The 18,033-nt window shown below is 41.7% G+C and overlaps 1 protein-coding gene across 1 annotated transcript in view; it reads left to right on the forward strand.

Annotated features, from left to right (window-relative positions):
• LOC137957010 (uncharacterized) overlaps positions 1–17,812 on the forward strand; it is a 30,004-nt gene extending 12,192 nt beyond the window's left edge. The window contains exons 6-8 of the mRNA XM_068804707.1: positions 15,274–15,413; positions 15,544–15,579; positions 16,440–17,812. Of these exons, the coding sequence (XP_068660808.1) occupies positions 15,274–15,413; positions 15,544–15,579; positions 16,440–17,276 (1,013 nt within the window). The 3' untranslated portion in view covers positions 17,277–17,812. The remainder of the gene's footprint in view (positions 1–15,273; positions 15,414–15,543; positions 15,580–16,439) is intronic.
• The last annotated feature ends 221 nt before the right edge of the window (positions 17,813–18,033 follow it).

Consider the following 18,033-nt stretch of genomic DNA (forward strand, 5'->3'; position numbering starts at 1 on the left):
GTGCTGACATTATAATGATGTCAACATAAATTTAAAAATAAAAAATAAAAATCATAACAAGGGAATTTTCTTCCCCAAATATTTTGCTCACAATTCAATAAGGAAAAAAAGTCCCACATTGAATTGTTGGGCTTTGGCTTGCATCCAGTTCCATCCAAAATGATTACCCAATTAGGAGGTCTATTGTTCAACCTTATAACCCCTTAAACTTTCCTTCTCATTTTTCCATGTGGGATTTTTCCTTACTCAACTTTCCCCTACGTCTAGGCTTACACATAACGGGTCTACAATATGTCTACAACACGTAAACAATCCGACTCTCATTTCATGGATCTCACATGCAAATAACCTGGGGAACACACACTGGGTTTCAGTCCACACAACACAAATAATTTGGGGAGCACACACTGGGCCTTGGCCCATACACACAACTTGTTTTGATACCTTGTTAGAAACTGGATCTATTGCCTGTCTCAAAATAACTAGCCAACTTAGGAACCTTTTTTCCAACTAATAAAGTCAAGATCTTTTAACTCATTTTTCCATGTTATTTCCTTTGTCCGGATAGGGGAAGGACCCTTGCTATGCCTTTCATAATGCAGAAGTGCGATGGGGGAGGGATCCATTGCCCTTTTTGCCGTTATGACGTAGATTCGTCCGCTGTCTTCCGATGAAAGGAGAAGGGGTGGTAGCATCCTTCCCTCCTCTCTTTACATCTTTGATTTACAAAGTGATTTATAGAGAGGAGGAGAGGCCTCCCACACCGTCTTTTGATGAAAGGAGAAGGGGTGGCAGCATCCTTACATTCTCTCTTTAAATCTTTGATTTACAAAGTGATTTATAGAGAGGAGGAGAGGCCTCCCTCACCGTCTTTTGATGAAAGGAGAAGGGGTGGTAGCATCCTTCCCTCCTCTCTTTAAATCTTTGATTTACAAGGTGATTTATAGAGAGGAGGAGAGGGCTTCCCTGCCGTTGTCTGATGAAAGGAGAAGGGGTGGCTGCATTTCTTCCCTCCTCTCTTTAAATCTTTGATTTACAAAGTGATTTTTAGAGAGGAAGAGAGGCCCCCCTGCAAGTTGTGTCACGCGGGGGAATTTTTCCCCCTGCCTGGCCTGTTAATTACAATCGCTGGTTTAACTTGCAAGGGGTTCTGTCACAATGGTTTCCTCTTTCTGCTGGTTTTACAGACCTGTAACTCAGACAAGGGACTGGTTTAGTTTAACCCGGTTCAACTGGTTGGTCAAGTCGGGCTTTATAATAGAGAGAGGGAACGTTACTAAACTGTATTAATTAATTAATTTTTTTATGAGTACCACAAAAACACAAGATGTTGTTGGGAGAAGATTGGCCAGTGAATCTGCCAAGTAAGCATACATCTTCCATCTCATTGTGAGTCTGGAAGTTCATGCAGAGTTATTTTAGGAAAATGAAATGATGACACTACTGAGAGTCACCTCCCCCTGGCAGAGGCTCATTATAGCAGCTTTCTATGTTTTCTGAGATGAATTTTTGTGCCCGTGAAAGATTTGTTTCTTCTTCTTATTGTTGTTATTACTATATTATTACTACTTGTACTGCATTAGAAATTATATTTAGTTTGTTGCTGTTGTTACTGTATGTAACCTCTTTCATTTACAGCTTATGAAATTATGAATACAAAGCTTCCTTTTCTCCAAGCTCTTATTTCTGCTAAACTTAGAGAAATATTTAGTTTTTTCTCCTGAATCTGAAAATTGATTTTCATTTTAGCATAGAACCATCTTTTCACAGGCTATATGTGAGAAAGGTGTCAGCTAGAGGTTAGGTTTGATGAGTGTTAGATTCTAGGGTTTCATCATTAAAAGGTCTAGGGTTTCGAAGAAGAAGAGAATAGAAAGAAGTAGAAGAGAAAAAAGAGAGCAAAGGAGACAAGAGAAAGAGGGACGAGCTTGATGAGAGGCTCTCCCCCAATTTCATTATTTATAGATGAGAGTTGGAAGTTCTAGTACATGAAAGGAAAAAAAGAAATTTTTTTTTTATATAATTACACCTTATGCCACTCCTTCACTTAATTACATAGAATGTCACTCACACATCTTTAACAATTCTCATCAAGCTGGTGAAATAACATAAAATATTCTCAGCTTGAGACATATCAGAGAGAGATCTTGCAATAATAGCCTTCATAAAGATATCAACCAGTTGGTTCTTGGAGGGTATGTACTGCATTGATACAACATCGGTTTGTAACTTTTTTCTAACGAAGTGACAATCTATCTCGATTTGTTTAGTCATTTCATAAAATACCAGGTTGGTTACAATAAAAATGGCTGCCTGATTATCACAGTGAAACTGCATATGCTTAGTTATCTAGAACTCGAGCTCGTTCATGAAGGATTTAAGCCATAATAGCTCACTTACTGCATGTGCCATAACTCTGTATTCAGCCTCAACACTTGACCTTGCCACAATATTTTGTTTCTTGCTTCTCCATGTGACCAAGTTACTTCCTACAGTCGTGTAGTACCCACATGTGGACTTTCTATCATCAGGACAACCAGCCAATCAACATCTACAAACCCCTAAATATCAGTATGTCCATGGGATTTAAACAATTATCCTTGACCTGGACTTTTCTTCAAATATTGGAGAATTCTCTCCAAAGATATCCAGTGTCACTATTGAGGTCGATGTATGAATTGACTGATAACACTATCTGAATACGATATATCTGGTCTCGTAATTGTGAGATAGATTAGTTTTCTAACCAACTGTTGACAATGGCCAACTTCAACATCATTACCAGCTTTTGAACATAGTCGAACATTTGGTTCCATGGGTGTATCAGCTGGTTTACACCCAAGCATCCCGATTTCCTTTAAGAGATCAAGTACATATTTTGTGTGTCACAAGACAATGCTATAACTGGATTGAGGAACTTCTATGCCCAAAAAATATTTGAGAAGTTCTGGATCTTTGGTCTGAAATTTTTTGTTCAAATCCTTCTTAACTTTCTAAATGCCATTATAGTCACTACTAGTAATGACAATGTCATCAACATACACAGCCATGAGAATCTTCCCATGGATGGTGTATTTGGTAAACACCGAATGATCATTTTCACATCATTTGAACCCAAGCCGAGTAACTATAATGGTAAATTTATCAAACCAGGCATGATGAGATTGTTTCAGCCCATAAATTCCTTTTTAAATTGATATACCTTCTCCCCCACAACCACATAACTAGGTGGTTGACTCATATAGACTTTCTCTATCAGATCACTGTTTAAAAAACCTTTTCTAACATTCAACTGATGTATAGACCATTTAAAATTAGTAGCTAGAGAAATGAGAAACACTAACTGAATTCGTCTTTGCCACTGGAGAATGTTTCATCATAGCCAATATCATAAGACTGAGTGTAACCTTTTGCAACTAACCTCACTTTATACCTAACCCCTGTGCCATTAGGATTATGCTTGATTTTATAGACCCACTTTCAACCAACCACCTTTTTTGTTGGTGGAAAAGATGTCAAGTCCCAAGTAGAATTTTTGTACATGGTTTGGATCTCTTCATCTATGGTAGTTTTCCACCTCAGATCAGCGGAAACCTTTGTATAACTTTTAGGAATATGGGAAGAGGATACTGCAGACAAAAAAGAAATACAACTGGGAGACATCCGGTGAGTGGATACATAATTGGAGATGAGATGAGAGGTGGATGAAGGTCTAAGAGTAGTGTTACGAGGCTCTTTACGAATGGCAACAAGTCTAGTGTCATAACAGTGGTCCAAACTAAACTGGAGAAGAGGGAGGAGAAATTACCTCAGGCACAGCAGGGCCCCCCACAATTAGGTTTTCGACAGCCAAAGAGAGAGAAGTCTTAGGTGGCTGCTCATCATGCGGAAGTTGGTGATCCACCGACACATTAGGCTTGGACATCCATACAAAAGGTGCAAAACCGGGAGAACTAGCCATGAAATATGGCTCATTTTCAATGAATGTTACATCAGCAGAAACAAAGGTTTGCCTTAGAACTTGTCAATAACATACATACTCTTTCTAACATTTGGAGTACCCAAAAAAAAAATACATGTAACTGCCTTGGGAGTAAATTTATTCAGATGGGACCCAAATTATGAAAAAAAGGGGTGCAACCAAACACTTGAGGTGGCAACAGAAAAGAAGTCGAGTCTTGGAACAATTTAGAAAAAGGTCTTTGGCCATGTAGAACACTAGAAGGCATGCGGTTAATTAAAAAACAAGCAGTGAGCCGCATATGACCAATAAAATTGAGGGCAAAAAAACATTCATAGCAAGCATAATTATTCTCCCTACTTCAACAATATGTCTATATTTCATTTTTCAAACACAATCTTCTGTTGAGATGTATAAACACATGAAGACTAATGGATTATACCCTTTATTGACATAGGGTTTTAAAATCGGAAGAAAAATACTCTTTGATATTGTCTGACCAGAAAATCTGGATTTTTTTTTCTGAAACTGAGTTTCTACTATGGCACAAAATGAATTAAAGATGGTAAATACTTCGGTTCTTTCTTTCATGAAATATTACCAAGTAATTCTTGTATGATCATCCACAAAAATTACAAAGTACTTAGAAAATTTTTGGGGACATTAACAAATCCCCAAACATCTGAATGAACTAAAGCAAAAGGAGTAGCAAATATATTGTCTTGCCTGGGTTGAAAAGTAGACTTGTGATGTTTCCCAAGCTCACTAAATTCACACACAATTGAAAAAGTAAACTAAGTGATGGAACCAGTAATTTCAACTTTGATAAAGATGGATGACTCAATCGGTTGTGCCATTGTTGTGCATCTTTATTGGTAGTTGTCACAGCTGTGAAGGTTGTGGTGTTCATAAAGTAAAGACCGCCTTTCTCATGGCAGCAACCAATCACCTGTTTCGTCTCGATGTCCTGAAAGATACAATGTGAAAGGAAAAAATGTTAGAAAACAATTGGTTTTTTGTCAATTGGCTAACATGCATGAGACTTAAGAGAAATTAAGGAACAAACAAGACATTAGAAAGTGAGAAAGAGGGCAATAAAGGAGATGTACTAGTATCCTAAACTTTTGTTTGGGACCAATTTGCAATGGATACAAATTGGTCCATAGAACATGGAGTCATAGAGGATAAGTTTTCAATTTTACCCGTTAAATGTTTAGAGGTTCCAGAATCAATGATCCGATGTGATGAGTTGGAACATGAGAGAAAGGAATACATACCAATAGTAGCAACAGTAACCGTGGGCACATTTTTTAGGGTAACCACTGGATTTTTTAATTTTCGAAACAGCTCAAAATTTTCATCTAAAAGTTCCATCTTGCCCTTAGAAGGATTTGAGGTCACTTCATTGTGGAGGCTTATGCTTGGTTAGCCTTAAAATAATCTGGTTTGTCATGTAGGTTTCAACATTTGTCATTTAGATGTCACAAAAAATACATCTTCCTTTCTTGACCTATGTTGGAGGAATTAGAGTTGGGTTCACCACCTCCTCTTCCTCTATCTTTATCATATGACCTGCCACCTTTTCCTCTTCTTCTACCAAAGTTGTTACTCCCTCTCCCTTGGGAGAACATTGTTGAATTCTCAACTTGTTCAGCCAGAGGAGTAGATACCTTGACCGGTATCCTAAGCATTATTGTACACATATCGCTAAAGGAAGGTCTAACCGAGGAACTGAGCACCTGAGTTTTGCCACATCCAGGTAAGATTATAGATTTGTAAGGCATATAGCATATACAAAATTTTCCCTCTGTTTTGCTTGAGTAGCTATATTAGTTAAATATGGTTGAGCAACTATCCTCTCTTGAAGTAGACCTTGGAACCTGGCAAAGTCTTCATGAAGACCGTCAGGAGTAGAGTATATCTCATAAATCTTTTGAAGACCGTCAGGAGTAGAGTATAATTGAAAACATTTATCCCAAATATCCTTGGCAACTACTTTCTCTGTGCTATTGGTTAGCCGACTTGTAATTAAGTTATCTTCCTTCGATCACTTGTGATAGGAAGCATCATCAGCATGGGTAGATGACTGGTCTAAATGTTCAGCAAGGTCCCTTATAATCGGAAATCGTTTAACAAATTGAGATCTAGATACATAGTTACTCAAACCCTTGAGTGAAATAGTAGTGATTCTCAATGGATCATGTTTGGTGAAATAAGCATAACTTGAGGAAGAAGATGAGTTACTTGAAATTTCAGCCATGGTAAATAAAAACACAGGGTTCCCCCTTAAAAGAGCACACAAAAAAACTCTTTTGACTAACTTTAGGAGCAAAGGATCAGCCTTTTCTCAATCAACCAAACAAGCATACAACTTTAGATAGAATTCAAGAAACAACACCAAAGTAGAGGATGTAGGGCTAGCTATTGGAGGGCACAAGTATGGCCAGCCTTCATGAACCTTTATAACTTCAAAAAGACTCTTCAAACTTCCTTGAAAACACTGATAATTAGACTGGAAAAATTAAAACAAATTGCTGATTTAGAAGTAATCTCAAACACCTTGAACATGGAAAACTTTCTAAAAAACTTCCAAACCCCAACTTAGGATTTTAAGAGGTTAGAGAATCAATTAAATCATCAACTATAGGAGAGTTGAACTGTGATTCAAAAGGATTTTTCGAAATCCAGATTAGGAATTTATGGCATATAAATTTAGCAAAAACAAGGCTTCAATAAAGAATTCAAGAAAATTCGGAATTCAGCCATTCACCCAACTCCAAACCATTCGGGGAATTGACTTTAAAACCGATCTAGGATTGTTTCTAATATGACTTTGAATGGTTTAAGACAGAAAATCATGGATTTAAACCACTTATCTGATGTAGGGCTCGCTGAAATTCGAAAAGGACCAGCACTTTACCTCCTCTAATGGCTGGAATTTTGTCTTCTTTGTATACTTCAGCACCTTTGAGCAGCTTTTGCTTTACAACCCTAGAATCCCTGCTCTGATTTTATGTTAGGTTCTAGGGTTACATCATTAGAAAGCCTACGGTTTAGAAGAAGAAGAGAAGAGAAGAGAAGAAGAAGAAGAAGAAGAGAGAAAAGAGAGTAAAGAAGGCAAGAGAGAGGGGACAAGGTTGATGAGAGACTAGGGTTTTAAGGAGAAAAGAGTGCACGCATGTGTCTCTCTCCACACTTCATTATTTATAGATGAGAGGGTTGGAAGCCCTAGTACATGAAGGAAAAAAAGAAAACTTTTACATAATTACATCCTATGCCACTCCTTCACTTAATTACATAGAATGTCACACACATATCTTTAACAAGGACCAACAAACATGTTATTTCAGGATTCAGTATAATGTATTGTTGTGTGACTATTTTGAACAAGTATTCTTTGACTTGATTTAATTAGTAGTAGGGACCATTAACCCTAGGGTTAAAAAACTACGACATGCGCGATGTGGAGGTCTTGGGGGGAGTCGCAATCACCTCCCATGGTGGCCTACGGCTAGCGTCGATCTCTGGCGACCCTGTTGGTGGCTCGGAAATCATTCCGCGAGGTTTTCTGTCATAAAGGAGAAAGACAAGGTGGACGATACCGCGTCTCCTCCCTCCCTCTCCTTTCGTTATGCACGAAATGGTAATTTCGTGCATCGTTTCGAGAAGGGAGAGTCAAGCTCGTGGATTCCATGTCTCAGTGCTTCGGCTCAGGATCACACGACTGGGAATGAGGATCCTTCCGATCTGCTACTGCTTGACGATGACTTCTGTGAATCCAAACTGGATGAAAATTGCGACGGAAAGGGCTGGACGATTGTTCGGACTAGGAGAGCCAGAAGAAGAGGAAATGTCTCTCTTTCAGCGACTCATCTTTGCTGATCTGTCAAACCCGAGACCGAGATGGCCCTGCAATTCATGTCATTGTTCATAGTGCTGGGAAATGAGTCTTCGTTTCCTTCCTGACAATTGAATGCTCGTCTTTCCTTTGCTGCTGCTACTACCTTGGACGATGGTCACTGAACCTGATACAAGGAACTTCAAGTTGGTCCGATTTCTTTTCGGTTCTCCCTCTTCTACTGAGCACTCCTCCCAAGCCCATGCTCGAAAGCATTGCAATGTTGTCGTCGTTGCCCATGGAAGTATTTCACACGCAACCCCCCCCCCCCTTTCTCCTGACGTGCAAGAAATTGCTTTGAGCTAATGATCACTCCTTGTCGTGCAAGAGATTGCTTTGAGCTAATGATCGCTGGCGACCATGATTGACCCAAGTTGGAACTCCACTGGCCTCACGAACTGGTTTCGTGCTCGTCTGTATCTTGACTATCTTCCGAGGGCCTCTTACCTTGGGCCACTGGTTTGGCTGATTTCCCTCACATTCAACGATGATAAAACCAATGCTTTAAACGCCTTAGCCTGCTGCCAAGCACCGCTTGCCAGGTTCGCCGACTGGGTCCCATTGACTCCTATGATTCAGTATGGGCAATGGATCTCGGTTTGGGGTATCCCGGTCGAGCTTTGATCGGAAGATACTCTTCTTCGGATTGCGACCTCTTTTGGAAGGCTTCTCTACCTAGCGGCGGAATTTGCCTCACTTTCTCACATGGACGTGTCAAGACTGTTTATCTTCCCGAAGCAACATTGGATGGGGTCCCAATTCCTTTGGCTTTCGGTTGGCGAAGATTGTTTCTGGACAAAGGTTGTCTTTGATGATTTGTCCGTTGTTAACGGCATTGGGCACCGGATGGGGGAACGGAACCCTTCACTGCAGCACTTCTCCTCGTTGACTCAAGAATGATGTGTCATCGCTTCCCCAACCTGGTGTCTGGCCACCTAGCCCCTATCCTATGGCTAGCCCTGTCATGGTTGTTACCTCCCAGCCATACACACCCGAGCCAAACCCCCTGTCACAACGTACCATTGCGACCACCTTTACTTCGTCGGTTCCACCTCTTCTTCCAAACCCCCTCAGTACAGTAGTTTTCTCTTTTCCTTCAGACCTTAACCATCAGGGACAACACCATCCCTCACAATTGTCAACTCCCAACCACTCAGAAACCTCCTATTTCGACATGTGGTTCCTGGTGGCCCCCTGAAATGGCCTCTTGGAGACCTCCCGCAGTCCCATAAATCCCCTTAGCTTGAGCATCCCCCATCCCTCACCCAACCCCTGCCCTCCCATAGAAATGTCCACACTGCCCTCCTCCCCATTCTGGCCTAACTCTGATCTGGATCTCTTGGACTCAGAATCAGCCACTGAAACTTTTATCCAGCCTGCTACTACTGCTCCTAGCTTGAGTCAGCCGAAGAGCACATCCACCGCTGCTCTTGCCACATATCAGAGGTGTCATAGAGCTCCTCCTCAGGCTTCCCTACAGGGGGAAGCTTTTGGGCGACAGTCTGGTTGGCCTAACCACTCTTTGGATTGCATCCCACTCCCCTCTCTGGACGCTTGTTCGGATCAGTTTATTTTTGCCCTTCTGGCGGGAAGGCACTGTTATGATGATGATACCTGGCAACATATGATGAATCTTGCAAGACTTATGGGAGTTGTCTATAAAGGCTACCTGCCTGGTGATGAGGGTTCAAACCACCCTAGAAATGATTGTGGTCTCCTGGAACGTTCGAGAAGTTGGCTCGCCTAGGAAGTGCACTGTAATGAGCCCCGTTCTTGCCTCTTGCAAGCCCTCAGTTGTGATCCTCCAAGAGACGGTGTGTCAGAATATGACTGCTTCCATTGCTCGGAAATTTGGCCTTGCCCTACCTTGGATTGGTGTGCCATCAACGTGGTGGGCCAATTTGGTGGTCTGATTGCCCTCTGGAACTAGCATGTTTGACCTCACGGATCTTTGCCTTGGCCAGTTCTCAATTGGGTTGAGATTCATGACTGTTGCTCGGGCTGCATTTGAGGGCTGGCTGGGGTCCACGACCTACCAGATACTAGCAACGTAGATCTTTTTGGGGGGAGCTTCACGTTCTTCTCCAGCTATGGTTGGTGCCTTGGCTCATCGCAGGGGATTTTAACGCGATCAGATTTTGCAACGAGAAGTCATTTCTTGCCACCTGTATTTTCTCTTCCATGAGAAACTTTGCGGTTTTCATCGGAAGCTTTGAGCTTGTGGAAATTCCGTTGTTTGGAAAGACCTTCACTTGGTTGAATGGGCAAAGGCAACCCTTCCTTTCCAAACTCGACAAATTTCTTGTGAGCGTTGATTGACTTCAGCTATATGACAATGCTTCTAGCAAGGTTCTTAATCGTGTGGGATCTGACCACTAGCTGATCCTCCTATCCACTTCTTTTGGGAGATGGGCACCGACTCCATTCCGTTTTGAGAACTCATAGATGCTAAATGTGGACTTTGATCATCTTCTGGCTGATTGGTGGTGGTCGTGCCGACTGGGACCTCCCTTAGAAGCTGAAACTCCTCAAAGGCAAATTGAAATCATGGGCTTCTAACATGAATTCCTCCCTTGGTGTTGAGAAAGCTTCCCTCCTCTCCCAGATTGGCATTTTTTACCAGATTGGCGTTGGTCTTCAAACTCGTCTCCATGCTTTTCATCACTTAGAGGAAGTGCGATGGAAATCCCATTTCCAATGGTTGAAAGAAGGGGACGCCAACAAAAAAAATTTCATGCCGTCACCTCGGCGAGGCGGAGGACTAACCGAGTTACCTCATTATGTGTTGACAATGAGATTACCTCAGATAGATCCTCCATAACTGATGCTTTGATCAAGTTTTGTGTAGATCTTTATACTGAGGAGTGTCCTCATCAGCCTAGGCTCCAACACCTCCATTTTTGCCAAAATCTCCGTTGCTACCGCTTCATTCCTGGAGCTTCCTTTCTCTGATATGGAGATTGAGAAGGCTGATCTTGGGTTGGCTGTGATCGCGTGCCTGGCCCAAATGGTTTTAACGGGGATTTCTACCGCAAAGCTTGGCCCATTATTAAACAGGACATATCTCACATGGTTCGAGGCTTCCACAAGGATGGCAGTACTTTCAGAAGCATGGAGGCCTCCTTTATTGCCTTAGTCCTGAAGAAGGCTAATGTTGAGCAGCTAGGTGACTTTTGCCCCATCAGTCTCATCCCTAGCTCTTACAAAATTATTGATCGGCTCCTTGCTTGGCATTTGAAGGCCTTCCTTCCCCTAGTCATTCGTCATGGGCAAGGCACTTTCCTTAGGGGAAGGAACATTCCGGACTCCTCCATGGTGGCACATGAACTTTTTGATTATTACTCCTGCTCTAGCACTCCTCACTTTGCTCTGAAGCAGGACATTGAGAAGGCTTTTGACAAGGTTAATTGGGACCTCTTGGGCCAGATGAGATTTGGCGACCGTTGGAGGCTTTGGATGAGAACCTGCATCTCTTCGGCGTCCTTCTCCCTCCTTATTAATGGGATTGTTTGCGGATTTTTGAAGGGATTCAGAGGAATTCGACAGGAGGATCCACTATCCCCCCTCTTATTCAATATTGTTGCTGAGTTCTCTCGTTTATGACCTACAAGGCTAAGAAGGTTGGCTGGTTGGAGCTGATTAACAACATTGAGGCTTTCGATGTTCTCCTCCTTCAGTATGAGGATGATACTTTGTAATTTGGAGTTGGATCTTTGGACTATATTTTGAAGGTCAAGGCCTTGTTGGGCCTTTTTGAAATTGCTTCATCGTAGAAAGTTAATTTGCAAAAGACCACTTTATTAGGGTTTAACATCAACTCAGAGAAACTTTGTTCCATGGCGGATCTACTCTCTCTACCCTTCCAGCTAGGGGTGGCATCGAGCTGAGCCGAGCCCGAAGTTGCTTATGTTCGAGTCGAGTTTGATTTAAAGATTTCGAGCCGAGCTTTGAGCCGAACCTCGTCTCGAGCCCAAAAATTTTAACGGAGCTCGAGCTTCAACATATATTTAAAATTTTTCAAAAAATATATATAAAATAAATTGTATATAAAATTATGCATACATTTTACATAAAATTGGGCATAACCTATATATATAATACATGTATAAGATTGGGCATGACCTCTACTTAAAATTGAGCATAATCTATGTATATAATACCTATATAAAATTCGGCATGACCTCTACTTAAAATTGGGCATAATCTATATACATAATACCTGCATAAACACTCCATAAAATTGTCTATACATTCCATAAACACTCCATGAAATTGTTTATACACTCCATACACTCAATAAAATAGTCTAAACACTCCATACACTGCATAACATTATGAATAAACTCCATACAATAATTAAACACAACAAAATTAAATGAAATATCACTATGAATTTACAATCACCCAAATAAAAACTATAAATCCTTTAAATAAAATCCTATTATTATTAGAGACTTACTAGAAAATTACAAGAAATATTTTAAAATTTTCTTAGGAAAGTTAAATGGACCTCTTATTGCCTCTTCTAAGGAAATAAATAAAAATTAATAATTAATCTAATATATTACTATACTTATCAATAAATTTTTAATCAAATAAAATGTCAAACACAAAATTGCTATGAAAATTGCCTCATGCTAAAAGTATTATATCATCAACTGTCAAATACTTATTCAAAAATTTTCTATACGATTTTCTAGCCCATCTTGGTAAGAAAATCTTACTTAGAAAATTATATGATTTTTTAACAAGAATTTATAATTAGAAAAATATTTTCGAAAAACATGAGGCACTAATGGTCCTTATATTTCTACTAAAAATGTCTTTTCAATATTTATTAAAAAAATCACTAATAGTCTCTAGAAACGTATTTCTACTAAAATATCGTTTCAATTTCTTCAAGAGCCATGAGGAAGGGACAATGAGTTTTTTTTTTCTTTGTTTATGATCTCGCACGTGTGAAATTGACACGTGCGAAATCGACGTGGGGGGGGGGGGGGGGGGGGGGGGAGCAAAGGCGCGGCGCCGGCAAGCACTTGTCGTCGGTGATGATGGAAACAGAGGAGGCAAAGAATCAGAGGGGATGTAGCGGCCGACGAGGAGCTATTGACGGCGACAGAGCAGTGGACGGGAGGGATTCGGCGTCCCCCCCGCTCTCGATCCTACGACTCGCCCGTTAACGAGCCGGCTCGTGAGCTTTCGAGCCGAACCTTGATTCGGTCGAGCTTGGCTCGTTAACTCAAATGAGCCGATTTCGGATCTCGAGCTCAAGAAATTCCGAATCGAACCGAGCCGAACTCGAGCCGGCTCGGTTCGAAGCCACCCCTACTTCCAACCACCTACCTTGGTCTTCCCCTCTTCACCTCTCGCATCAACAAGGACCTATGGAGCCTGGTTATTGAGAGGTTGGAATCTCGTTTGGCTACTTGGAGGGGTCGTCTCCTCTTTAAAGCGGGGAGACTTTTCAAGCATTGACCTGCTTCGATTTGCAACCAAATTGACGGTTTGATGAGGATATTCCTTTTGTGTGTTACCTCTACTGATTTCAAGTATCATCTGGTGGGTTGGAAGGATGTTTGGACTTCCAAATCTAAAGGGGGTTTGGGTGTTCGACTCACCAAGAATATGAATATGGCCCTCGTCAAATGGATCTGGAAATTAAACACTTCTGGCAACAACCTTTGGAGACCAATGGTGTTGTTCAAGCTTAACTGGCATGAGACGTGGTGGACCTCGGGAAGGAGAAGAGCCACCCTATCTCCAATCTAGAGAGCTATTTTTCCTCTCCTCCCGCTATTTTACTCGGGCATTCGCCTCCACACTGGTAATGGTCGCTCGATCCATTTTTGGGAGGATTGGTGGGTTAGTTTTGGGCCTCTGAAGACTTCTTTCGGTAGTTTTTGGCCGGCCTCCACGCAATGCTACCTGTTTGTCACGAACGCTTGAGATTTGAGAGTGTGGGATCTCTGGTTACGTTGTGGTCTTGATGATGCAGCTGCCCTTCTTTGCTTCTCACCTATTGGAGGTGATTTCCTCCTCTAAGCCTCGTGATGCTTTGGATGATTTGGTGGTCGGAGGCTAGTGGTATGTTTTCTGTGTCATCCGCCTACTCCCTCATCAAGGGATGAACTTCGACAACCCCCAACCATGAGGTGGGTCTTATTTGGTCTCTCTGCTCCCTGGAAGGGTAAATTTTTCCTATGGAGTGTCGGGATTAATAGAATTCTCACTGCAGTCAACCTTCATCGCTATGGTAATCTCAATGTGTGCACCTCTTGCTCCCTGTGTGGCCTTGAGGATGAGACTACTTGCCACCTCTTTGTGTCATGCCCCTTTTCTTGGTCCGTGTGGATGAACATCCTCAGTTGATTCGGGCTTCAGCTCTGCTTGCCAAATGACATCCTCTCGGTTGGGCACTTACTTCCTCTCCCTAAATTGGGAAAGATGATCATGTCTGCTTGTGTTGCCTTGATCCCCTGGGGCATTTGGATGGAACGGAATAATAGGCGCTTCAGTGCCAAACATCTATCTTGTGATTGGGTTACCTCCTCCATTATTGGCCTCATCTCCTCTTGGCTCCATTCCAGGAAGGAGTTTTCCACTCTCTCTGGGCTCTCGCTTAGGGATTGTTGGAGTATCATTGCTTAGATGGGAGCCCCGTTGAAGCGTCCAGCTATGCAAGAGTGGCAACCCCCCCAATCAGGGCTTCATCAAGATGAATTTTGATGGCAATTCTCTCAGCAATTTTGGCATGGCGGCCTATGGTGGTAACCAGCTCATGTCTTATTCTAGACCTGTGGGCATTTGTGACTCCACTGCTGCCTAGCTTCAGGCCCTCTTCAAAGGCCTCATCATCTTCCACGAGCACTTCTCCGGGCCGCTCCACATTGAGGGAGACTTTGTGGTGATTTTTGGATGGTTCTCCTCTCCCTCTTCTCCACCATGGTGTCATTGGGATGTGTACTATTCTGTTCTATACATTCTTCCCCACCTTACCTGTATTTGGTCCCATGTGCCCTAATTTGCAAATTCTGTTGCGGATGATTTTGCTAAACAAGGGGGCTCTCTCTATGCCCTTCTTGTAAGGGGGAAGTATCTCCCTAATCTTGTTTGTTCTGCTTTTTTGTTTTAATAAAATCATCACTTTCTAAAAAAAAACAAGTATTCTTTTACTTGTATTTATCATTGCTTATGTTTAATATATTAATTCTTCATATAAGAAAATTATATTTAATATATTAAACACAAAAAAATATTTTACCATGTTCTAATGGTGCAAAAATCTGAATAAGGTTATGATAAGGCAATGTCCATTATGTGGAAAGCTGGTGGTGTGCAGTCGATTACTATTGCAATTTTACGAGCTGAAAGTGTGTATTTGACTAGTTAAGTAGCATGTGGTCTCTTGTCTCAGGTAATCAGCAGGGATCTTCACAGGGTAATGAACTTGAGGAGTTGGAAACTGTTCTCAAGCAATGTATGCAGCAATTAGGAAGTATCGAAGCAGCTAGGGGTGCCCTGATAGCTCGGCTGAAAGAAGCTCTTCAAGAACAGGTAAAATATTTATCAAAATGGAACTGAATGTTCTTTAGTAGTAAGGGTTCTTTTTGTTTTTGTGGGAGGGGGACCTATCTTACATATGAACTGAATATTCATGTAGCTGATCTTGAATGCAAAATTTCAGGAATCAAAGCTAGAGGTTATTCGGACTCAGGTGCAGGTGAGTATCTTCAGTCTTCTTCCCCCCGTCCCCCTTTTTTTGAGAAAGGCGCAGTCTTCAATCATCTTACTCACAATTTTTATGTTCTGCTTATGACAAAAAAATTTTTTGAAACGGTATGCTTTGAAAAATCGATGCCTTGAAAATGGTGGTTATAATGTCTCATCATGGTCTGAGGTGTAGTTTGTGTAATTCAATTTCCAAATAATAAAAAAAGTTTGGCTGTATTCTTAAATATTTTTTTCTAAACATAATTCATAATAAAAGCATAATATGTATCTCTATGATTTAGTGTAAACACAGATCACTGTTACATAATACATATAACTCTATGATTCGGTTTATACTCTGGTACATATTTCATTGTAGCATGTTTTTTATAAAATTTTCATTGAACTTCACTGTGCATGTGCTAGGAAAAAAATATTAGATGGAATCTAGCAGACGTCAACAAAATTTTTTTGAGGATTGTGTTTCGTACCAATGTTATAAAGTAACTTGTTGTGAAAGAGTAGAGCAAGTGAAAAACATATCTCATTTTGAACCACTGATGAAAAAAAAAGGATAAATGCACAGAGAAGTGACCAGGTCCGGTTGAACTGATTTGCTTCGAGATAATGTCATTTATTTTACAAAAAGGTTTGGGGGGTTTGCTTCAACCATTGCAATGCTAAGGGAGGGGAGAAAGAGCAGGGCGGGGGGGGGGGGGGGGGAGGGGGAGGGGGAAGGGTTGGGCTGCTCAGACCTGTATAAGGGGTCGGATCTGGTCCGGATTTAATAACGTGGGACATATTGTGTTTTTTCTCATTTGGTTAAACATAGAACTATTTTGTGTTGGCTGATTTGTGTTTATTTGGCAGATTGCTCACGTGCAGACTGAACTAGCAACTAACATGCGACAGAAGCTTTCTTCATCTCCTATTCTCATCTCTGGCATTGGTGCTGGTTTTAACCCTAGCCCTAGCCCTACCTCTACCTCCAATGCTGCTTTTGCAACTGCTGCTGCCTCTACCTCACCTTTGGGTTCTGCATCTGCACCAGAGCCTAATCTAGCTCCAGTCCAGTCGAGCACTACCCCTCAATCACCACATCCTCAACCAGTTACATCTTTTGCAACTCCAACCTCGACATCAGATGAGCAGAAGAAGAAAGCAGCAGCAGCTGCTATGGCTGCAAAACTTGCTGCATCAACATCATCAGCCCAGATGCTTTCATCTGTCCTGTCATCTCTTGCTGCTGAAGAAGCTGGTGCTGCTGCTTCTATGAGCAGTGGGGGGTCCATGTTCCCACCAGAGAAGCGACCTAAGCTTGAGAAGCTCATGCCAGCCTCTGACATAACAAGCAGTACCTATTTCAACACCATGGCACAGACCAACCACTTACAGCCACCACCTCCACCACCTTTGCCCCCTGGCCCACCTCAAGTTCAACAGTTTCTGCAATCAAATGGTTTGATGGTGGGTGTAAGCCCGTATTCATTCAACACAAGCCGTAGTAGCTCCCTCCCACCTCCTCCACCACCACCACCTAGTAATATGCTAATAGGCTTAGCAAGGTCGGCTACTCAGTCACAAACACAGTCCCAGCCTCAACAGCAGCAACATGGAGTCACTACAGGCTTCTACCAGTCGCTTCCAGGGATGGGATTTTATGGTCAGAACCATCCGCCAACTACCCCACCAGTTCCTCGCCAATGAGTCAATAAGTGGAGTTGGACTTGTTTCATTTTGTAAATCAGTAGCTTTTTGTAACATTTTTTTTTTTTAAATTTTCATTTAGATACCAGTTAGGTGAACTTAGACTAGTGAAGCATAGCCGGGTACTTATGAGTACTACTCAGGTACAACTGATCGGCAAAAATGTTGTCTGTTTCTGATTTTAACTTATCCCGTGTAACTATATCATGCTAGTTTTCAGTTAGGGGCGCCTTGGCAGCTTGGAGTAGGTTGTCAGGTTACCAATTATCCTATAAAGCAGGATTCACTGTGGAACTCCTTTTTTTGGGTGGGTTTGGAAGATGTTCACTTGTCCTATGGTTTGGTGGGGGTGGGGGAGGTTGAGCGTAAGGTTGTGTTTGGAAGACACTTTTTTTTTTATGTGGAGTTCAGGGTGCTGTCAAATCTAGGGTACTTCAACTATTTGTGTGTTGTAAGACGACTCTAGACGACTGACAGGCGAAGTTTGTAGTAACTATAATATCATTTTGGAAGGCTCTTAAGTACTGACCAATGTATATTCATGACTTTATATCAGGGTTTAGCGTATAGATATATCAAAATCCACAAGTATTGGCTTGGATCGATATTCCTTCCTCCGTATCCTGGCAGTACAACTCTGTATTGGATGCCTCAAAATCAATATATACGGGTCGGACCGGTGTATACTGTTTGGTACGTGAAATGCGGTTCTATGTTGGTTGCTTGGCTGGGTGGGTGATGAATTGACAAACTTAAC

The sequence above is a fragment of the Aristolochia californica genome, unplaced genomic scaffold, assembly GCF_029961685.1.
Source record: "Aristolochia californica isolate CCGP_79_NKW_82.1479 unplaced genomic scaffold, dmAriCali1.0.hap1 SCAF_2, whole genome shotgun sequence".
In the NCBI taxonomy this organism is placed as follows: Eukaryota; Viridiplantae; Streptophyta; class Magnoliopsida; order Piperales; family Aristolochiaceae; genus Aristolochia; species Aristolochia californica.